This window comes from Salmo trutta, unplaced genomic scaffold (assembly GCF_901001165.1).
Source record: "Salmo trutta unplaced genomic scaffold, fSalTru1.1, whole genome shotgun sequence".
NCBI lineage: Eukaryota > Metazoa > Chordata > Actinopteri > Salmoniformes > Salmonidae > Salmo > Salmo trutta.
Window position 1 is genome coordinate 305001 of NW_021822697.1, and position 24882 is coordinate 329882.

General features: G+C 45.4%; 1 protein-coding gene across 1 annotated transcript in view; it reads left to right on the top strand.

The window, feature by feature from the left end:
• The window catches only part of LOC115183747 (lysosomal alpha-glucosidase), a 37380-nt gene extending 24875 nt beyond the window's left edge, over positions 1-12505 (top strand). Inside the window, exons 16-21 of the mRNA XM_029744841.1 lie at positions 94-242; positions 861-1002; positions 4147-4245; positions 4873-5037; positions 8227-8373; positions 11780-12505. Of these exons, the coding sequence (XP_029600701.1) occupies positions 94-242; positions 861-1002; positions 4147-4245; positions 4873-5037; positions 8227-8373; positions 11780-11842 (765 nt within the window). The 3' untranslated portion in view covers positions 11843-12505. The remainder of the gene's footprint in view (positions 1-93; positions 243-860; positions 1003-4146; positions 4246-4872; positions 5038-8226; positions 8374-11779) is intronic.
• The last annotated feature ends 12377 nt before the right edge of the window (positions 12506-24882 follow it).

Here is a 24882-nt window from a genome sequence, read left to right on the forward strand (position 1 = left end):
CCCCCAATGTGGCCCTGACACAAACTGTCATTGAAAAGTCATTTTATCTGTGTTTTCTGTTTGCTCTGCGTCTCTGTGTCTCTCTCCTCCCAGCCTCAGGACCCTCCAGCGTTCAGCCCTCTAGCCCGTTCAGCCATGAAACAGTCTCTCCTGCTACGCTACTCTCTCTTCCCTCTGCTCTACACGCTGTTCCACCGTGCACACACACACGGACACACTGTCGCTCGCCCTCTGCTGTTCGAGTGAGTTCCAGACACACACACACACTATTACTACACACGTTGTGTTCTTCTATCGTCATGGAGACCTACAATTAATTTCTATTCCATATCCTATTTTGCCTAATTCTAAACTGGGTGGTTGGAGCCCTGAATGCTGACAGCCGTGTTATATCAGACCATTTACCACGGGGTATGACAAAACGTATATTTACTGCTCTAATTACGTTGGGAACCAGTTTATAATATCAATAAGACACCTCGGAGGATCCGGCCCACTGCGTCGTGCCTGGACACAGCCCTTAGCCGTGGTATATTGGTCATATACCACACCCCCTCAGGCCTTAATTGTAACCCTAAACCTAATCCCTAAGTTTATAATGGCCTTTGTCCTCATGGGGATGTGGGAAATGTCTCTACAAGGGAGAATGTTCCTTGTTTCACTATCCTTGTGGGGGATTTTAGGTCCCCACAAGGATAGAAGAACCAACACACACACACACACACACACACACACACACACACACACACACACATATACACACACACACAAGGATAGAAGAACCAACACACACACACACACACACACACACACACAGCTCTTTCAGGATGTTCCTGACCAATGTGTGTTCATATTTTTAGGTTCCCCAAGGACGTGAGAACGTATGGGATAGACAGACAGTTCCTATGGGGGAAGAGTTTGATTGTGACACCAGTATTAGATCCAGGTGTGGACTTTGTTGTGGGCTACTTCCCTCAGGGTCTCTGGTACGACTACTACACGGTAAGAACCCAGCTTTATATATTAACTATACATAACCCTTAATAACCCTAACCCCAGGACTCTGGTACCTCTACTATACGATAAGAACACAGCTATATATATTAACTATACATAACCCTTAATAACCCTAACCCCAGGACTCTGGTACCTCTACTATACGATAAGAACACAGCTATATATATTAACTATACATAACCCTTAATAACCCTAACCCCAGGACTCTGGTACCTCTACTATACGATAAGAACACAGCTATATATATTAACTATACATAACCCTTAATAACCCTAACCCCAGGACTCTGGTACCTCTACTATACCGTAAGAACACAGCTATATATATTAACTATACATAACCCTTAATAACCCTAACCCCAGGTCTCTGCTACCTCTACTATACGGTAAGAACACAGCTATATATATTAACTATACATAACCCTTAATAACCCTAACCCCAGGACTCTGGTACCTCTACTATACGTTAAGAACACAGCTATATATATTAACTATACATAACCCTTAATAACCCTAACCCCAGGACTCTGGTACCTCTACTATACCGTAAGAACACAGCTATATATATTAACTATACATAACCCTTAATAACCCTAACCCCAGGTCTCTGCTACCTCTACTATACGGTAAGAACACAGCTATATATATTAACTATACATAACCCTTAATAACCCTAACCCCAGGACTCTGGTACCTCTACTATACGTTAAGAACACAGCTATATATATTAACTATACATAACCCTTAATAACCCTAACCCCAGGACTCTGATACCTCTACTATACGATAAGAACACAGCTATATATATTAACTATACATAACCCTTAATAACCCTAACCCCAGGTCTCTGGTACCTCTACTATACGATAAGAACACAGCTATATATATTAACTATACATAACCCTTAATAACCCTAACCCCAGGACTCTGGTACCTCTACTATACGATAAGAACACAGCTATATATATTAACTATACATAACCCTTAATAACCCTAACCCCAGGACTCTGGTACCTCTACTATACGGTAAGAACACAGCTATATATATTAACTATACATAACCCTTAATAACCCTAACCCCAGGACTCTGGTACCTCTACTATACGATAAGAACACAGCTATATATATTAACTATACATAACCCTTAATAACCCTAACCCCAGGACTCTGGTACCTCTACTATACGATAAGAACACAGCTATATATATTAACTATACATAACCCTTAATAACCCTAACCCCAGGTCTCTGGTACCTCTACTATACAGTAAGAACACAGCTATATATATTAACTATACATAACCCTTAATAACCCTAACCCCAGGACTCTGGTACCTCTACTATACGATAAGAACACAGCTATATATATATTAACTATACATAACCCTTAATAACCCTAACCCCAGGACTCTGGTACCTCTACTATATGATAAGAACACAGCTATACATAACCCTTAATAACCCTAACCCCAGGTCTCTGGTACCTCTACTATACGATAAGAACACAGCTATATATATTAACTATACATAACCCTTAATAACCCTAACCCCAGGACTCTGGTACCTCTACTATACGATAAGAACACAGCTATATATATTAACTATACATAACCCTTAATAACCCTAACCCCAGGTCTCTGCTACCTCTACTATACGGTAAGAACACAGCTATATATATTAACTATACATAACCCTTAATAACCCTAACCCCAGGTCTCTGCTACCTCTACTATACGGTAAGAACACAGCTATATATATTAACTATACATAACCCTTAATAACCCTAACCCCAGGACTCTGGTACCTCTACTATACGGTAAGAACACAGCTATATATATTAACTATACATAACCCTTAATAACCCTAACCCCAGGACTCTGCTACCTCTACTATACGATAAGAACACAGCTATATATATTAACTATACATAACCCTTAATAACCCTAACCCCAGGACTCTGGTACCTCTACTATACGATAAGAACACAGCTATATATATTAACTATACATAACCCTTAATAACCCTAACCCCAGGACTCTGGTACCTCTACTATACGGTAAGAACACAGCTACAGTAATTATTAGATAATGAGGGTATTTTTTAGGACTGTGGACAGTCTCACTCCCTTTGTATTTCTATATTTCCAGCTATATTGTTTAGATGGTAAAGTGTTGGATAAAGATTGTCCCGTGGGGCTCAGTTGGTAGTGGATGGTGCTTGCAACCCCAGGGTTGTGGGTTTGATTCCCACGGCAGACCAGTATGAGAACTATGTGTACTCACTACTGTAAGTGGATAAGTTTTATTTAAATGAAGGACTAAAATGTACCAGATGATTGGGAGGTGGAGTCTAAGGGCAGTGGGCGGGATTCCAACCAGCTGGAACCACTGGACCACACAGGACACAACTAGTAGGAATTCTGTGTAATGACAATAGAATGTGATGGTAGGTACAAGGCTTTTGTTTTAGGCTGGACAATGGCACTTACTGAGTGGACAAAGCATTAGGAACACCTTCCTGATATTGAGTTACAGCTCCCTTTTGCCCTCAGAAAAGCCTCGATTTGTCGGGGCATGGACTCTACAAGGTGTCGAAAGCCTTCCACAGGGATTCCGGATCCACTTTTGACTCTAATGCTTCCCACAGTTGTGTCAAGTTGGCTAGATGTCCTTTGGGTGGTGGACCATTCTTGATACACACAGGAAACTGTTGCGCAGGAAAAACCCAGCAGCGTTGCAGTTCTTGACAAAAACCGGTGCACCTACTACCATACCCCGTTCAAAGGCACTTAAATATTTTGTCTTGTCCATTCACCCTCTGAATGGCACACATTCTCAACTGTCTCAAGGCTTAAAAATCCTTCTTTAACCTGTCTCCTCCCCTTCATCTACACTGATTGAAGTGGATTTAACAAGTGACATCCATAAGGGATCATATCTTTCACCTGGATTCACCTGGTCAGTCTATGTCATGGAAAGAGCAGGTGTTCTTAATGTTTTGTTCAATGTATAATTCACATGCTGAATATTGAATCTCTCTCTCTTTCCTCTGTCTTCTCTCTGTCTCTCTCTTTCCTCTGTCTGCTCTCTCCCTCGGTCTCCCTCTCTGTCTCTGTGTGTGTCCTCTGTCAGGGTGATTCTATCCGTAGTAAAGGAGAAGAGTTGAGGCTGAAGGCTCCTCTAGAGCATATCAACCTTCACCTGAGAGAAGGAGCTGTCATACCTACACAGGTAAACAGACAGACAATAGATCGTCAAGTAGCTGGATCATCCATATTATTGGGGCTCCCAAGGAGGCGCAGCGGTCTATCAGTGCTAGAGGCGTCACTACAGACCCTGGTTCGATACCAGGCTGTATCACAACCGGCTGTGATTGGGAGTCCCATAGGGCGGCGCACAATTGGCCCAGCGTCATTAGGGTTTGGCCTGGGGTAGGCTGTCACTGTAAAGAAGAATTTGTTCTTAACTGACTTTCTTAGTTAAATAAAGGTTAAATCAGAATTATTATGACAGAGTTTCTAGAGGGTTAATAAGATGTCGTCACAAAGTGGATGTTCAGGCATCTATATCGAAATAAAAAATCACTGTCTCTATTCCTCTTTCTCTCTCTTTCGTTCTCTGTGTGTGTCGCTCCGTGTCTGTGTGTGTCTCTGTGCGTGTCGCTCCCTGTGTCTGTGCGTGTCGCTCCCTGTGTCTGTGCGTGTCGCTCCCTGTGTCTGTGCGTGTCGCTCCCTGTGTCTGTGCGTGTCGCTCCCTGTGTCTGCGCGTGTGTCGCTCCCTGTGTCTGTGCGTGTGTCGCTCCCTGTGTCTGTGCGTGTGTCGCTCCCTGTGTCTGTGCGTGTGTCGCTCCCTGTGTAGCGTCCCAACACAACCCTGTTTGTGAGCAGTGGTCAGCCGCTCCACCTCGTGTCCAGTCTGTCTGAAGACGGCTCGGCCGGAGGAGAGCTGTTCTGGGACGACGGAGAGACCATCGACACCTTGGAGACTGACCAGTACGCTCACATAGTGTTCACTGTGGTGAAGGTACGCTCCGACCACTACAGACCAGTACGCTCACATAGTGTTCACTGTGGTGAAGGTACGCTCCGACCACTACAGACCAGTACGTCACATAGTGTTCACTGTGGTGAAGGTACGCTCCGACCACTACAGACCAGTACGTCACATAGTGTTCACTGTGGTGAAGGTACGCTCCGACCACTACAGACCAGTACGTCACATAGTGTTCACTGTGGTGAAGGTACGCTCCGACCACTACAGACCAGTACGTCACATAGTGTTCACTGTGGTGAAGGTACGCTCCGACCACTACAGACCAGTACGCTCACATAGTGTTCACTGTGGTGAAGGTACGCTCCGACCACTACAGACCAGTACGTCACATAGTGTTCACTGTGGTGAAGGTACGCTCCGACCACTACAGACCAGTACGTCACATAGTGTTCACTGTGGTGAAGGTACGCTCCGACCACTACAGACCAGTACGTCACATAGTGTTCACTGTGGTGAAGGTACGCTCCGACCACTACAGACCAGTACGTCACATAGTGTTCACTGTGGTGAAGGTACGCTCCGACCACTACAGACCAGTACGCTCACATAGTGTTCACTGTGGTGAAGGTACGCTCCGACCACTACACAACCATAATACAACACAACCACTTGATAAACTACTGTACACAGTGACTACTGTCGTCAAAGAATGGTTCTACCGCTACTAACGCTATAGCCGTAACAGCTGGTTCTACCACTACTAACGCTATAGCCGTGACAGCTGGTTCTACCACTACTACTGCTATAGCCGTGACAGCTGGTTCTACCGCTACTAACGCTATAGCCGTGACCGCTGGTTCTAACGCTACTAACGCTATAGCCGTGACAGCTGGTTCTACCACTACTAACGCTATAGCCGTGACAGCTGGTTCTACCACTACTACCGCTATAGCCGTGACCGCTGGTTCTAACGCTATAGCCGTGACCGCTGGTTCTAACGCTATAGCCGTGACCGCTGGTTCTAACGCTATAGCCGTGACCGCTGGTTCTAGCGCTATAGCCGTGACCGCTGGTTCTAACGCTATAGCTGTCACGGCTATAGCGTTAGTAGCGGTAGAACCAGCGGTCACGGCTATAGCGTTAGAACCAGCGGTCACGGCTATAGCGTTAGTAGCGGTAGAACCAGCTGTCACGGCTATAGAACCAGCCGTGACCGCTGGTTCTAACGCTATAGCCGCTGGTTCTAACGCTATAGCCGTGACCGCTGGTTCTAACGCTATAGCCGTGACCGCTGGTTCTAACGCTATAGCCGTGACAGCTGGTTCTACCGCTACTAACGCTATAGCCGTGACAGCTGGTTCTACCGCTACTAACGCTATAGCCGTGACAGCTGGTTCTACCGCTACTAACGCTTTAGCCGTGACAGCTCGTTCTACCGCTACTAACGCTTTAGCCGTGACAGCTCGTTCTACCGCTACTAACGCTATAGCCGTGACAGCTGGTTCTACCGCTACTAACGCTATAGCCGTGACAGCTGGTTCTACCGCTACTAACGCTATAGCCGTGACAGCTGGTTCTACCGCTACTAACGCTATAGCCGTGACAGCTGGTTCTACCGCTACTAACGCTATAGCCGTGACAGCTGGTTCTACCGCTACTAACGCTATAGCCGTGACAGCTGGTTCTACCGCTACTAACGCTATAGCCGTGACAGCTGGTTCTACCGCTACTAACGCTATAGCCGTGACAGCTGGTTCTACCGCTACTAACGCTATAGCCGTGACAGCTGGTTCTACCGCTACTAACGCTATAGCCGTGACAGCTGGTTCTACCGCTACTAACGCTATAGCCGTGACAGCTGGTTCTACCGCTACTAACGCTGTAGCCGTGACAGCTGGTTCTACCGCTACTACCGCTGTAGCCGTGACCGCTGGTTCTAACGCTACTACGCTGTAGCCGTGACCGCTGGTTCTAACGCTGTAGCCGTGACCGCTGGTTCTAACGCTGTAGCCGTGACCGCTGGTTCTAACGCTGTAGCCGTGACCGCTGGTTCTAACGCTGTAGCCGTGACCGCTGGTTCTAACGCTGTAGCCGTGACCGCTGGTTCTAACGCTGTAGCCGTGACCGCTGGTTCTAACGCTGTAGCCGTGACCGCTGGTTCTAACGCTGTAGCCGTGACCGCGGTTCTAACGCTGTAGCCGTGACCGCTGGTTCTAACGCTGTAGCCGTGACCGCTGGTTCTAACGCTGTAGCCGGACCGCTGGTTCTAACGCTGTAGCCGTGACCGCTGGTTCTAACGCTGTAGCCGTGACCGCTGGTTTCTAACGCTGTAGCCGTGACCGCTGGTTCTACTAACGCTGTAGCCGGACCGCTGGTTCTAACGCTGTAGGTCCGTGACCGTTCGCTGGTTCTACTGCTGTAGCCGTGGACCGCTGGTTCTAACGCTGTAGCCGTGACCGCTGGTTCTAACGCTGTAGCCGTGACCGCTGGTTCTAACGCTGTAGCCGTGACCGCTGGTTCTAACGCTGTAGCCGTGACCGCTGGTTCTAACGCTGTAGCCGTGACCGTGGTTCTAACGCTGTAGCCGTGACCGCTGGTTCTAACGCTGTAGCCGTGACCGCTGGTTCTAACGCTGTAGCCGTGACCGCTGGTTCTAACGCTGTAGCCGTGACCGTGGTTCTAACGCTGTAGCCGTGACCGCTGGTTCTAACGCTGTAGCCGTGACCGCTGGTTCTAACGCTGTAGCCGTGACCGCTGGTTCTAACGCTGTAGCCGTGACCGCTGGTTCTAACGCTGTAGCCGTGACCGCTGGTTCTAACGCTGTAGCCGTGACCGCTGGTTCTACCGCTGTAGCCGTGACCGCTGGTTCTAACGCTGTAGCCGTGACCGCTGGTTCTAACGCTGTAGCCGTGACCGCTGGTTCTAACGCTGTAGCCGTGACCGCTGGTTCTAACGCCTGTAGCCGTGACCGCTGGTTCTAAGCTGTAGACGGGCTGTAGCTAGCGTGACCGCTGGTTTCTAACGCTGTAGCCGTGACCGCTGGTTCTAACGCTGTAGCCGTGACCGCTGGTTCTACCGCTACTAACGCTGTAGCCGTGACCGCTGGTTCTACCGCTGTAGCCGTGACCGCTGGTTCTACCGCTACTAACGCTGTAGCCGTGACAGCTGGTTCTACCGCTACTAACGCTATAGCCTTCTTCTCTTCCTATTGTGTTCTAGAACACGATGACATCGGAGGTGCTGCATGACCACGTGGAGGCTTCCTACATCACCGTGGAAACAGCCTCCTTCTACGGCGTGAAGGTGGAGCCTACCAGGGTCACGGTCAACTCCCAGGATGCTGCATTCACCTACAGAGCCAATCAGGTGAGGCTTGGTGTCAGGAGTCAGGTTAAGTGTTAAAGTTCAGATAATGTTTTAGAGCAGCCGTACTCACAATAAAACATTTGATAAAGTTCAGATAATGTTTTAGAGCAGCCGTACTCACAATAAAACATTTTATAAAGTTCAGATAATGTTTTAGAGCAGCCGTACTCACAATAAAACATTTTATAAAGTTCAGATAATGTTTTAGAGCAGCCGTACTCGCAATAAAACATTTTTTAAAAGGAATGTATGTACCTCCTGAGTGGCGCAGTGGTCTAAGGCACTGATAAGTGCTAGAGGCGTTACCACTGATCCGGGTTCGATCCCGGGCTGTGTCGCAGTCAGCCGTGACCCGGAGACCAGCGTCGTCCGGGTTAGGGGAGGGTTTGTCCGGCTGGGATGTCCTTGTCTCATCGCTCTAGCGACTCCTTGTGGGGGGCCGGGCGCAGGGCACGCTGACTTCGGTTGTCAGCTGGTACATTGTTTTTTCCGACTGTGTCAAGAAGCAGTGTGGCTTGGCGGGGTCATGTTTCGGAGGACGCATGCTTCTCGACCTTCGCCTCTCCCGAGTTCTTACGGGAGTTGCAGCGATAGGACAAGACTAACTACCAATTTGGCTATCACGAAGAAGAGGATCAAAAAACTAAGGAATGTAGTCGGGCTTTCAATTGAATGCTGTTGAGAGTTGTAATAGTAGGAAGCACAAGGTGCTATGTGTAAATGTGGTAGTGGTGCTGCTGCACGGACAGTTCTCTCATGTCATTCACTGACAGACCTTAGACAGCTGTTTATAACCTGTCAGGAATCTCCTGTTGATCTACTAACTAGCCCACGTTACAGCCGGTAATAACCTGTCAGGAATCTCCAGTTGATCTACTACTAGCCCACGTTACAGCTGTTTATAACCTGTCAGGAATCTCCTGTTGATCTACTACTAGCCCACGTTACAGCTGTTTATAACCTGTCAGGAATCTCCAGTTGATCTACTACTAGCCCACGTTACAGCTGTTTATAACCTGTCAGGAATCTCCAGTTGATCTACTACTAGCCCACGTTACAGCTGTTTATAACCTGTCAGGAATCTCCTGTTGATCTACTACTAGCCCACGTTACAGCTGTTTTTAACCTGTCAGGAATCTCCAGTTGATCTACTACTAGCCCACGTTACAGCTGTTTATAACCTGTCAGGAATCTCCTGTTGATCTACTACTAGCCCACGTTACAGCTGTTAATAACCTGTCAGGAATCTCCAGTTGATCTTCTACTAGCCCACGTTACAGCTGTTTATAACCTGTCAGGAATCTCCAGTTGATCTACTACTAGCCCACGTTACAGCTGTTTATAACCTGTCAGGAATCTCCTGTTGATCTACTACTAGCCCACGTTACAGCTGTTTATAACCTGTCAGGAATCTCCAGTTGATCTACTACTAGCCCCCGTTAGATAGCTGCTTATTCCAACTTACCTTCCCAAATACACCATTGATGTTGTTAAGTCAACAGGTATCATTTGAACACACGTAAGACATGGTAAACTGGGTAGACATAACCTTAGACCTAAAAAATATACACTACATGATCAAAAGTATGTGGACACCTGCTGTCCAACGTCTCATTTCAAAATCATGGGCATTAATATTTAGGTGGTCCCCCTTTGCTACTATAACAGCCTACACTCTTCGTTTTAAGTTTATTTTTTTGTACTTTGACCCCTTTTTTCTCCCCAATTTCGTGATATCCAATTGGTAGTTACAGTCTTGTCCCATCGCTGCAACTCCCGTACGGACTCAGGAGAGGCGAAGGTCGAGAGCCGTGCGTCCTTCAAAACAAGACCCCGACAAGCCCCACTGCTTCTTGACACAGTGGTCGCTTAACCCGGAAGCCAACCGTACCAATGTGTCGGAGGAAACGCCGTACACCTGGCGACCATGTCAGCGTGGCCTGCCACAGGAGTCACTAGAGCGCGATGGGACAAGGACATCGCAGCCGGCCAAACCCTCCCCTAACCCGGACGACGCTGGGCCAAATGTGTGTCACCTCATGGGTCTCCCAGTGCGACACATGCAGTGCCTTAGACTGCTCCGCCACTCGGGAGACCCCCAGCCTCCACTCTTCTGGGAAGGCTTTCCACTAGATGTTTGAACATTGCTGCGGGGACTTGCTTCCATTCAGCCACAAGAGCATTAGTGAGGTTGGGCACTGATGTTGGGCGATTAGACCTGGCTCACAGTCGGCGTTCCAATTCATCACAAAGGTGTTCGATGGGGTTGAGGTCAGGGCTCTGTACAGGCCAGTCATGTTCTTTCACACCAATCTCGACAAACCATTTCTGAATGGACCTCGCTTTGTGCATGGGGGGCATTGTCATGCTGAAACAAGAAAGGGCCTTCCTCAAACTGTTGGAAGCACAGAATCATCTAGAATGTCATTTTATGCTGTGGCGTTGAGATTTCCATTCGCTGGAACTAAGGGGCCTAGCCTGAACCATGAAAAACAGCCCCAGACCATTATTTTTCCTCCACCAAACTTTACAGTTGGCACTATGCATTGGGGCAGGTAGCATTCTCCTGGCATCCGCCAAACCCAGATTCGTCCTACAGACTGCTAGATGGTGAAGCGTGACTCATCACTCCAGAGAACACGTTTCCACTGCTCCAGAGTCCAATGGCGGCGAGCTTTACACCACTCCAGCTGACTCTTGGTATTGCGCGTGGTGAACTTATTGCGCGTGTGCGGCTGCTCGGCCATGGAAACCCATTTCACAAAGCTCACGACAAACAGTTCTTGTGCTGACGTTGCTTCCAGAGGCAGTTTGGAAGGCAGTACTTGGTAGTGAGTGTTGCAGCCGAGGACAGATGATTTTTACATGCTTCAGCACTCGGCGGTCCCGTTCTGCTGAGCCCTTGTTGCTCCTAGATGTTTCCACTTCACAATAACAGCACTTACAGTTGACCGGGGCAGCTCTAGCAGGGCTGAAATTTGACTGACTTGTTGGAAAGGTGGCATCTTATGACGGTGCCACGTTGAAAGTCACCGAGCACTTCAGTAAGGCCATTCTACTGCCAATATTTGTGTATGGAGATTGCAAGGCTGTGTGCTGGATTTTATACATCTATCAGCAAGGAGTGTGGCTGAAATAGCTGTGTGTGTGTGTGTGTGTGTGTGTGTGTGTGTGTGTTTCCACCAACAAAAGGTGTGTGAACAGTTTAGGGTCGCATGGGTGTGAGCTGGGGGTTTGTTTGTTCACCGACAAGGCTGATAAATAACAATATCCATCCTGACCTTTGCCCCCTAGGAAATGTGTAAGTTGAGTCTCCCCATGTTTAGAGAAAATGATATCTGTGGTTTGTTTTTAATGTATCTCTCTGTTTCTCCATTTGTCTCCCTCTCTGTCTCCCTCCCTCTAGGTGTTGACTGTAACAGACCTAGGACTGAATCTCAACCAGAACTTCACCATCAGTTGGATCTAACAGGTTTCCCCAAAAATGGGAACTCTGACCTTTGGAATGTTGGGTTTCCTTCCCTGACGGTCTCCACTGCTTTACTCCCCATGTCTGTGACCCAAATGGCACCCTATTCCCTATATGGTGTACTATCAGGGCTCAAAAGACACTCACTATAGGACACACACCATATGTTGCTCCGGGTAGAGTTGAATCCTAACCTGAACCATTAGATACTAACCTAACCACTGATCTACGACCAGATTACCCTCCTAAAATCCTAACCTGAACCATTAGATACTAACCTAACCACTGATCTAGGACCAGTCCTAAAACCAGTGTCTAGGACTGGGTTCCCCAACTGGCGGCCAACTGATTTTATTTGCCCCCCCCCCCCCCCAAGTTTTCTGAGGAGCAATTTTTTTTTTTAAATCAAAAGAATATTTCATTTTTATTGTTAGACATAAAAAAACTGTAACACCAGTTATTTTTATTTTGGAAATCTGTTCCCAAGTATTCCCATGCATAATAGAGAGACACGTGATTGTATACAAATGTAGGCAAGGTTTGAAATGATTATGTTTTAGTCAAATTATTATATCTGTTTGTTTGGGCTTGTTGCAGTGAAATTACAGTCTACAAATGATTTCTAATTATATTCCGGCCCCAACTATTCGCTCACGAAAAAAATCGGCCCTTGGCTACTACTTCCTCCCTGTCTGAATCTAGTTGATGATCCCTGGTCTAGGGGACTACTTCCTCCCTGTCTGAATCTAGTTGATGATCCCTGGTCTAGGGGACTACTTCCTCCCTGTCTGAATCTAGTTGATGATCCCTGGTCTTAGGGGACTACTTCCTCCCTGTCTGAATCTAGTTGATGATCCCTGGTCTAGGGGACTACTTCCTCCCTGTCTGAATCTAGTTGACGATCCCTGGTCTAGGGGACTACTTCCTCCCTGTCTGAATCTAGTTGATGATCCCTGGTCTAGGGGACTACTTCCTCCCTGTCTGAATCTAGTTGATGATCCCTGGTCTAGGGGACTACTTCCTCCCTGTCTGAATCTAGTTGATGATCCCTGGTCTAGGGGACTACTTCCTCCCTGTCTGAATCTAGTTGATGATCCCTGGTCTAGGGGACTACTTCCTTCCTGTCTGAATCTAGTTGATGATCCCTGGTCTAGGGGACTACTTCCTCCCTGTCTGAATCTAGTTGATGATCCCTGGTCTTAGGGGACTACTTCCTCCCTGTCTGAATCTAGTTGATGATCCCTGGTCTAGGGGACTACTTCCTCCCTGTCTGAATCTAGTTGATGATCCCTGGTCTTAGGGGACTACTTCCTCCCTGTCTGAATCTAGTTGATGATCCCTGGTCTAGGGGACTACTTCCTCCCTGTCTGAATCTAGTTGATGATCCCTGGTCTAGGGGACTACTTCCTCCCTGTCTGAATCTAGTTGATGATCCCTGGTCTAGGGGACTACTTCCTTCCTGTCTGAATCTAGTTGATGATCCCTGGTCTAGGGGACTACTTCCTCCCTGTCTGAATCTAGTTGATGATCCCTGGTCTTAGGGGACTACTTCCTCCCTGTCTGAATCTAGTTGATGATCCCTGGTCTTAGGGGACTACTTCCTCCCTGTCTGAATCTAGTTGATGATCCCTGGTCTTAGGGGACTACTTCCTCCCTGTCTGCTGTAACTGTGCCAAAAGTAGCCTGTGTCCCAAATACCACCCTATTCCCTATATAGTGTATTACTAATGACCAGGGCCCTTGTATATAGGGTATAGGGTGCCATTGGAGACAGGTATAGTCTCTGTGAAGCTTTATAGTGGTGGTGATGACAGTATTTGTTTTTTGCTGATTTATGATATAAACATCTATGAAAAATGACATTTTATATAGTATTTAAATTATAAATGTCATTAATAATGCACAAACTACCACCACACAGTGTAACCAGCCCAGCCAATAGTACAGCCAGACCCGGTTACCGGGATTTACCTCCCAAAACCACTCCCTTTTCCCAGGATTAATAACATTGAGACACTGATAAATGATGTTAAATGATATGCCCTGTCTGAATCTGGCTTCTATACGGCCTCTGCATAATGAATCAGCGCTCAGGGTGGGGACAGACGGCCCGTCTCAGGGCGGGGACAGACGTGGCCCGTCTCAGGGTGGGGACAGACGGGGCCCGTCTCGGGGTGGGGACAGACGGCCCGTCTCAGGGTGGGGCAGGCGGGGCCCGTCTCGGGGTGGGGACAGACGGGGCCCGTCTCAGGGTGGGGACAGACGGGGCCCGTCTCGGGGTGGGGACAGACGGCCCGTCTCAGGGTGGGGCAGGCGGGGCCCGTCTCGGGGTGGGGACAGACGTGTAGATCTATCATCTCATCATGGTAACTTTTTTTCATGTGACAGGTGTGCCTACATTTGCTGAGGCGCAGCCTATGCTACAGTAATATAAAGACTGAATAAGTATCTAATTTACCCATCTCTATCTGGCTTTCAGGGTCGCCTTGTTTTTTAATTGTAAAGATTTTTATTTTTATTGCGGCTGCAGAGTTTTTTTAAACTGCCTGTCACTCGAATATCGTTGCATGAAATATTATGAAAGGTATTTGTCAGCCTGCTAATTATACAAAAGGCCCTATTATATTTCAAAGTTAAAATAAAATCCACTAGCCTATACTAGCTGCATGTTCTCTACCTGCTTTATCATGGTTTGAACGATATGAGTAATTCCAGTCCATATAATACAGTATAATACAGTACAGTAATACAGTTCACACTCAAAAAGCCTACTGGAGCTAGTTTCATTTATTTACCCAACAGAGCATATAGCTAGCTACATCTATGGGCTTTTATGTTTTTCTGTCGTGCAGTAGCCTATATCATATATGTATTGGATAACGGCACAATCTTTTGGGATTTTTTGGTCTTGGGCTCATTATAAATGTCTTTAATGTAGGGCTCATTAAATGTCTTTAATGTAGGGCTCATTAAATGTCTTTAATGTAGGGCTCATCGGGCTCCGGTGGCATCAGGCTTGAATATTTTTTGATCAAAGCTCTAATCAAATCCAGACAGGTCTGTTTATATGCTTTATAATGCTTTTGAATGACCGTTCTGGTTTAGCCGGTAGGAAAGTGATTTATTCTCGGGATGGAACATTTGTAAAATACTGTGAAAATATTAAACCGTAAGCCAGATACCAGCATTAGTTTGAAAGGCCTCCTGTGTATTTTACTGGTTAGTAGTAAAATATGAAGTCTACTAGTTCTGCCACTGGTCATTACTACAGTAAAGAGACAACTTTTATTTGCTGTTTTCATTTCTCAGAGGAAAGGTGAAGATGTGCAATAAAAAGGAGAGGCACTTTTCTTTCCCTCAGAACAAGACTAGAATGGGGTGAAATGGATCTTAGTGTATTTGGGGAGTTTCATGATAATAATCAGTGATTGTTGTTATTGATCCTGATATGTACATATTGTTGTTGACAAGCTTGTTTGCACTGAATCAGGACATATTGAAGGTACAGAGAAGTGCCTTACGAATGATCAAACTGTGTCTTCTAGAACAGCTCTGTTTTAACTCTATTCTAGAATTCTAGTTTCAGAGCACCTCTAGAACAGCTCTGTTTTAACTCTATTCTAGAATTCTAGTTTCAGAGCACCTCTAGAACAGCTCTGTTTTAACTCTATTCTAGAATTCTAGTTTCAGAGCACCTCTATAACAGCTCTGTTTTAACTCTATTCTAGAATTCTACTTTCAGAACACCTCTAGAACAGCTCTGTTTTAACTCTATTCTAGAATTCTAGTTTCAGAGCACCTCTATAACAGCTCTGTTTTAACTCTATTCTAGAATTCTAGTTTCAGAGCACCTCTATAACAGCTCTGTTTTAACTCTATTCTAGAATTCTACTTTCAGAACACCTCTAGAACAGCTCTGTTTTAACTCTATTCTAGAATTCTACTTTCAGAACACCTCTAGAACAGCTCTGTTTTAACTCTATTCTAGAATTCTACTTTCAGAACACCTCTAGAACAGCTCTGTTTTAACTCTATTCTAGAATTCTACTTTCAGAACACCTCTACAAAAGCTCTGTTTTAACTCTATTCTAGAATTCTACTTTCAGAACACCTCTACAAAAGCTCTGTTTTAACTCTATTCTAGAATTCTACTTTCAGAACACCTCTACAAAAGCTCTGTTTTAACTCTATTCTAGAATTCTAGTTTCAGAACACCTCTATAACAGCTCTGTTTTAACTCTGTTCTAGAATTTTACTTTCAGAACACCTCTAGAACAGCTCTGTTTTAACTCTATTCTAGAATTCTACTTTCAGAACACCTCTAGAACAGCTCTGTTTTAACTCTATTCTAGAATTCTAGTTTCAGAACACCTCTAGAACAGCTCAGTTTTAACTCTGTTCTAGAATTCTAGTTTCAGAACACCTCTAGAACAGCTCAGTTTTAACTCTGTTCTAGAATTCTAGTTTCAGAACACCTCTGGAACAGCTCTGTTTTAACTCTATTCTAGTTTCAGAACACCTCTAGAACAGCTCTGTTTTAACTCTATTCTAGTTTCAGAACACCTCTAGAACAGCTCAGTTTTAACTCTATTCTAGAATTCTAGTTTCAGAACACCTCTAGAACAGCTCTACATTGTTCTAAAACTAGAATTCTAGTTTCAGTTGGTTTTCTAACTGCTTTGCTGTGACTCTAAAACAGGGTCTTTCTCTCTAAAACACTGAATAATGATATTCAAGGCTTTTTAAAGTATTGTCAAGCTTTCTTAGACATACAGTTGTCTTTACTGGATAATGAAAGAGGATTGTAGTTGACATTTGAAGTATTATGGTAATGCAACGTTTGAAATTGATTGGTTGAAATGTTGTTTGACACATTTGTTTGTCCTATTCAAGTGGTAAAATGAAAACTATAAGGGAAGACTTGCCTTATGTTGGTCAGTTCTGCCAGTGGGTGTATCTATCTGGCATGAATATTACAATGACTGTTGATGCTGTAATGCCTGCCTCTCCATTTCCATTTGTGTTAAGTTGATTGGGACATGCTCAGACATGCTCATTTCAAATGATGACTTGATTAAATATGAATCCTGACTCCCATGTGTCTGTTGAGATCTGTTTCTCCAATGGATGGATTGGATGGGAGGGACCTATATTACCTGGGTGTAATTTAGTTTAATCCGGTGTATTACTACTGCTTGGCTGGAACAGAATCCTGCACCCATCAAATATGCCTTTTATCTTTCATTCCGTTGTCCTCTAATCATTTTTGTTGTGGGGGGGGGGGGGGGGGGTAGATTGTGGTTTCTATCACTGTAATTGTCTGCATCATTTCCAATCCCCCATATATTTATTTTGTAAATATATACAGCACCAGTCAAAAGTTTGGACACAAACCCTGGAATGAGTATGTTTCTTAATTTTACTATTTTCAACATTGTAGAATAATGAAGACATCAAAACTATGAAATAACACATGGAATCATGTAGTAACCAAATGTTTTCAACAAAGCAAAATATATTTGAGATTCTTCAAAGTAGCCATCCTTTGCCTTTGACAGCTTTGCACACTCTCAATTCGCTTCATGAGGTAGTTACCTGGAATGTATTTCAATTAAGAGGTGTACCTTGTTAATTTGTGTAATTTATTTCCTTAATGTGAAGGATACGCCCCTTTTTCCCCCCCAATTTTCACCTAAAATGACATGCCCAAATCTAACAGCCTGTGGCTCAGGCCCTGAAGCAAGGATATGCATATTCTTGATACCATTTCAAAGAGAACACTTTGAACTTTCTGGAAATGTGAAATGAATGTAGGAGAATAACAGAATAGATTTGGTAAAAGATAATCCAAAGAAAGAAACTATCGTTCTTTTGTAAAAAAAAAAAAAAATGGTACCATCTTTGAAACGCAAGAGAAAGGCCGAAATGTATTATTTCAGCCCAGGTGCAATTTAGATGTTGTCCTCTAGATGGCAGCAGTGCACGTGCAATGTTTTAGACTGATCCAATTAACCATTGCATGTCCATTAAAAATGTTGTATGAAGACTGCCCAAATGTGCCTAATGTTTAATAACTTTTCATGTTCAAAATTATGCACTCTCCTCAAACAAAAGCATGGTATTCTTTCACTGTAATAGCTACTGTAAATTGGACAGTGCAGTTAGATTTACAAGAATTTAAGCTTTCTGCCCATATCAGATATGTGTATCCTGGGAAATGTTCTTGTTACTTACAACCTCATGCTAATCGCATTAGCCTACGTTAGCTCAACCGTCCCGTGGAAGGGACACCTATCCCGAAGAAGTTTTAATGCGTTTGAGCCAATCACTTGTGTTGTGACAAGGTAGGGTTGGTATACAGAAGATAGTCCTATTTGGTAAAAGACCATATTATGGCAAGAACAGCTAAAATAAGCAAAGAGAAACGACAGTCCATCATTACTTTAATAAGACATGAAGGTCAGTCGATACGGAAAATTTCAAGAACTTTGAAAGCTTATTCAAGTGCAGTCACAAAAACCATCAAGCGCTATGATGAAACTGTCTCTCATGAGGACCGCCACAGGAGTCTGCTACAGGAATCAGCTACAGGACCACTACATGAATCAGGCCTTCATGGTCGAATTGCTGCAAAGAAACCACTACTAAAGGACACCGATAAGAAAAAGAGACTTGCTTGGGCCAAGAAACACGAGCAATGGACATTAGACCGGTGGGAGTCTGTCCTTTGGCCTGATGAGTCCAAATTTGAGATTTTTGGTTCCAACTGTCGTGTCTTTGTGAGACGCAGAGTAGGTGAACGGATGACCTCCGCATGTGTGGTTCCCACAGGGAAGCATGGAGGAGGAGGTGTGGGGGTGTTTTGCTGGTGACACTGTCTGTGATTTATTTAGAATTCAAGGCACACTTAACCAGCATGGCTACCACAGCATTCTGCAGTGATACGCCATCTCATCTGGTTTGCGCTTAGTGGGACTATCATTTGTTTTTCAACAGGACAATGACCCAAAACACACCTCCAGGCTGTGTAAGGGCTATTTGACCATGAAGAAGAGTTATAGAGTGCTGCATCAGACAACCCGGGCTGTGGGAACTCCTTCAAGACTGTTGGAAAAGCATTCCAGGTGACTACCTCATGAAGCTGGTTGAGAGAAGAGTGTGCAAAAGTGTCAAGGCAAAGAGTGGCTACTTTGAAGAATCTCAAATATAAAGTATATTTTGATTTGTTTAACACTTTTTTTAGTTACATCATGATTCCGTGTGTTATTTCATCAGCTTCTTGATATGCCACACCTGTCAGGTGGAAGAATTATCTTGGCAAAAGAGAAATGTTCACTAACAGGGATGTAAACTTTGAGATAAGAATTTTGTAGGTATGGAATATTCCTGGGTTCTTTATTTCAGCTCATGAAACATGGGACCAACACTTTACATGTTGCATTTATATTTTTGTTCAGTGTGTGTGTGTGTGTGTGTGTGTGTGTGTGTGTGTGTGTGTGTGTGTGTGTGTGTGTGTGTGTGTACACACACACAGTGTATTTGGAAAGTAATTACTTTTTCCACATTTTGATACAGCCTTATTCTGAAATTGATTTAAAAAAATACTCAATCGACACACAATACCCCATAATGACAAAGCGAAAAAACATAAATACCATATTTACATAAGTATTCAGACCCTTTGCTATGATCCTGTTTCCATTGATCATCCTTGAGATGTTTCTACAACTTGGAGTCCACCTGTGGTAAATTCAACTGACTGGACATGATTTGGAAAGGCACACACCTGTCTATATAAGGTCCCACAGTTGACCTCGTCAGAGCAAAAACCAAGGCATGGGGTCGAAAGAATTGTCCGTAGAGCTCTGAGACAGTATTGTGTCGAGGCACAGATCTGGGGATGGGTACCAAAAAATGTCTGCAGCATTGAAGGTCCCCAAGAACACAGTGGCCTCCATCATTCTTAAATGGAAGAAGTTTGGAACCACCAAGACTCTTCCGAGAGCTGGCCGCCCGGCCAAACTGAGCAATCAGGGAGAAGGGCCTTGGTCAGGGAGGTAACCAAGATCCTGATGGTCACTCTGACAGAGGTCCAGAGTTCCTCTGTGGAGATGGCGGTACCTTCCAGAAGGACAACCATCTCCGCAGCACTTCACCAATCAAGCCTTTATGGTAGAGTGGCCAGACGGAAGCCACTCCTCAGTAAAAGGCACATGACAGCGCACTTGGAGTTTGCCAAAAGGCACCCAAAGACTCTCAGACCATGAAAAACAAGATTCTCTGGTCTGATGAAACCAAGATTGAACTCTTTGGCCTGAATGCTGAGCGTCACATCTGGAGGAAACCTGGCACCATCCCTACGGTGAATCATGGTGGTGGCAGCATAGTGATGTAGGGATGTTTTTCAGCGGCAGGGACTGGGAGACTAGTTAGGACTGAAGGAAAGATGAACGGAGCAAAGTACAGAGAGATCCTTGATGAAAACCTTCTCAAGAGCACTCAGGACCTGAGACTGGGGTGAAGGTTCACCTTCCAACAGGACAACGACCCTAAGCACACAGCCAAGACAACGCAGGAGTGGCTTTGGGACAAGTGTCTGAATGTCCTTGAGTGGCCCAGCCAAAGTCTGGACTTAAACCCGATCTAACATCTATGGAGAGAACTGAAAATAACTGTACAGCAACGCTCCCCATCCAACCTGACAGAGCTTGAGAGGATCTGCAGAGAAGAATGGGAGAAACTCCCCAAATACAGGTGTGCCAAGGTTGTAGGGTCATATCCAAGAATACTCGAGGCTGTCATCGATGCCAAAGGTGCTTCAACAAAGTACTGAGTAAAGAGTCTGAATACTTATGTAAATGTGATATTTCAGGCTTCTTTTTTTATAAATTTGCAAACATTTCAAAAAACTGTTTTTGCTTTGTCATTTATGAGGTATTGTGTTTAGATTGATGAGGGGAAAAAACAATATTCCATTTTAGAACAAGGCTGTGACGTAACAATGTGGAAAAAGTGAAGGGGTCGGAATACATTCTGAATGCACTGTATATTTTTTTTGTATTTTTCTCCTAACCCTACCACCCCTCTCCTAACCCTACCACCCCTCTCCTAACCCTACCACCCCTCTCCTAACCCTACCACCCCTCTCCTATCCTACCACCCCTCCCCTAACCCTACCACCCCTCCCCTAACCCTACCACCCCTCCCCTAACCCTACCACCCCTCCCCTAAACCTACCACCCCTCTCCGAACCATACCACCCCTCTCCTAACCCTACCACCCCTCCCCCTACCCTACCACCCCTCCCCCTACCCTACCACCCCTCTCCTAACCCTACCACCCCTCCCCTAACCCTACCACCCCTCCCCTAACCCTACCACCCCTCCCCTAACCCTACCACCCCTCTCCTAACCCTACCACCCCTCTCCTAACACTACCTCCCTAACCCTACCACCCCTCTCCTAACCCTACCACCCCTCTCCTATCCTACCACCCCTCTCCTATCCTACCACCCCTCTCCTATCCTACCACCCCTCCCCTAACCCTACCACCCCTCTCCGAACCCTACCACCCCTCCCCTAACCCTACCACCCCTCCCCTAAAACTACCACCCCTCCCCTAACCCTACCACCCCTCCCCTAAAACTACCACCCCTCTCCTAACCCTACCACCCCTCTCCTTACCCTACCACCCCTCCCCTAACCCTACCACCCCTCTGGGACCTTCCAGTCCCATCCTTCAGCTCCACTCAAGCCCTCCCATCTATATCTGAAGACCAGTCCCATCCTTCAGCTCCCCTCAACCCCTCCCATCTATCTCTGAAGACCAGTCCCATCCTTCAGCTCCCCTCAACCCCTCCCATCTATCTCTGAAGACCTTCCAGTTTAGATTTCTACTGGTCATATTTTCCCACTGTGTTGTGATATTTCACAAAAGTTCTGAACATTTCTTGTCCTCCAAGAGTTTCTGAATCTTCTCTCTCCCTCATCGGTCTTCGCTGGGTCAGTTGGTCCTCATGAGTCACTGACATATGTTCACCTGTAGAGGGCGCTCTGCTGTCACAATTCAACCCCCTTACTGTTCTAGGTTCAGTTTGGTGTTGTCTTCCCCACTAACGGTAGGGTTTAAGTGGAGTACAGGGCTGATGCTGGACATCTGTGTCTTGAACCAGGAAGGACATCTGTTCTCTGTTATTCTGAATGCTGCTGTTCTCACCTCTACTGAACACACTGGTCACATAGTTAATCATCTCTCATACAGCACATTACAGATATGAACAACTGTGTTTATGTTCATATCTGATACAGCACATTACAGATATGAACAACTGTGTTTATGTTCATATCTCATACAGCACATTACAGATATGAACAACTGTGTTTATGTTCATCTCTCATACAGCACATTACAGATATGAACAACTGTGTTTATGTTCATCTCTGATACAGCATATTACAGATATGAACAACTGTGTTTATGTTCATCTCTCGTACAGCACATTACAGATATGAACAACTGTGTTTATGTTCATCTCTCATACAGCACATTACAGATATGAACAACTGTGTTTATGTTCATCTCTCATACAGCACATTACAGGTATGAACAACTGTGTTTATTTTCATCTCTCATACAGCACATTACAGATATGAACAACTGTGTCCCCCTCTCCCCCCTCTTCTCCCTCCTCCCCGCTCTCCTCCCCCTTCTCTTCCCCCTCTCTGCTCTCTCTTCTCCCTCCTCCCCCTCTCACTCTTCACCCCTGTGAGCTCTGTTATTATTACGACAGTGGGGGCCCAGGATGTGTTGAAGTCAAATAAAACAAACCTAATCACACATCTATGCACCCCTATCCCACCACACAGTCGCACTTAATCCATACTCACAGAGGGAGGAGAGCGAGAGAGAGAGAGGGGCTCTCTTCACAAACAGACACAAACACACCCCACAGAGCCCCAGGACAGCAACACAATTAGACCCAACCAAATCATGAGAAAACAAAAAGATAATTCTTTCCAATGTGCCAAATAATTAACAAAAAAACAGGGCAAACTAGAATGATATTTGGCCCTAAACAGAGAGTACACAGTGGCAGAATACCTGACCACTGTGACTGGCCCAAACTTAAGGAAAGCTTTGACTATGTACAGACTCAGTGAGCATAGCCTTGCTATTGAGAAAGGCCGCCGTAGGCAGACATGGCTCTCAAGAGAAGACAGGCTATGTGCACACTGCCCACAAAATGAGATGGAAACTGAGCTGCACTTCCTAACCTCCTGCCAAATGTATGACCATATTAGAGACACATATTTCCCTCAGATTACACAGACCCACAAAGAATTTTAAAACAAAGCCAATTTTGATAAACTCCCATATCTACTGGGTGAAATACCACAGTGTGCCATCGCAGCAGCAAGATGTGTGACCTGTTGCCACAAGAAAAGGGCAACCAGTGAAGAACAAACACCATTGTAAATACAACCCATATTTATGCTTATTTATTTTCCCTTTTCTACATTAACCATTTGTACATCGTTACAACACTGTGTATATATACATATGACATTTGTAATGTCTTCATTCTTTTGGAACTTCTGTGAGTAATGTTTATTGTTCATTTTTTTCCACTTTTGTTTATCTATTTCATTGCTTTGGCGAAGTTAACATATGTTTTCCATGACAATAAAGCCCCTTGAATTGAATTGAATGGAAAGGCAGACATAGAGAGAGAGGCTGACAGACAGAGAGATAGAGAGGCTGACAGAGAGAGAGAGAGAGGGGCTGGTAGAGGCAGAGAGAGAGAGAGGTCGACAGAGGTAGAGAGAGAGAGGCTGACAGACATGGTGGGAGGGAGAGAGAGGCTGACAGACATAGTGGGAGGGAGAGAGAGGCAGACAGACGTAGTGGGAGGGAGAGAGGCAGACAGATGTAGTGGGAGGGAGAGAGGCAGACAGATGTAGTGGGAGGGAGAGAGAGAGAGGCAGACAGACGTAGTGGGAGGGAGAGAGAGGCAGACAGACGTAGTGAGAGAGAGAGAGGCAGACAGACGTAGTGGGAGGGAGAGAGAGGCAGACAGACGTAGTGGGAGGGAGAGAGAGAGAGGCAGACAGACGTAGTGGGAGGGAGAGAGAGGCAGACAGACGTAGTGGGAGGGAGAGAGAGGCAGACAGACGTGGTGGGAGGGAGAGAGAGGCAGACAGACGTAGTGGGAGGGAGAGAGAGGCTGACAGACATGGTGGGAGGGAGAGAGAGGCAGACAGACGTAGTGGGAGGGAGAGAGAGGCAGACAGACGTAGTGGGAGGGAGAGAGAGGCAGACAGACGTAGTGGGAGGAAGAGAGAGGCAGACAGACGTAGTGGGAGGGAGAGAGAGAGAGGCAGACAGACGTAGTGGGAGAGAGAGAGAGTAGATTAGTTTCATATTAATCTGTTCTCCCCAGTCGGTTCAGGAGGAGGACCATGGTGAGCTCTTCTTCTAATAAGGAACTATTCATGGTTCTACTTCCTGACTGCTCTGCATCAGGCTGGGATTTGGCATTGAGGAAATATGAGCAATAGTGAATCATTTGTTATGTCCTCTTACTTACAGATGTTCTCTCTCAATTCAAAGGGCTTTATTGGCGTGGGAAACATCTGTTTACATTGCCAAAGCAAGTGAAATAGATAATAAACAAAAGTGAAATAAACAAGAAATTAACAGTAAACATTAGTCACAAAAGTTTCAAAAGAATAGAGACATTTCAAATGTCATATTATTGCCATGTGCAGTGTTGTAACGATGTGCAAATAGTTGAAGTACAAAACTCTCAAATACACTCTCTCACTCACACACACACCTTTTGTATCTCTCTCTTTCCCTTGTGCAAACACATGCCTGCTGTGGTGATATCTCCCAATATCTCTCTCCCAGTAATCTTTAACTGCCTTAGAAAGAGAACGCTAACCACTGATTATGTTCCCTGTTATCACAGTAGTAGATACACTGTGGGTTGGGTCAGTCCCCATTACTGATAAACTAAGCTCTCACACAGTGTTTTCATT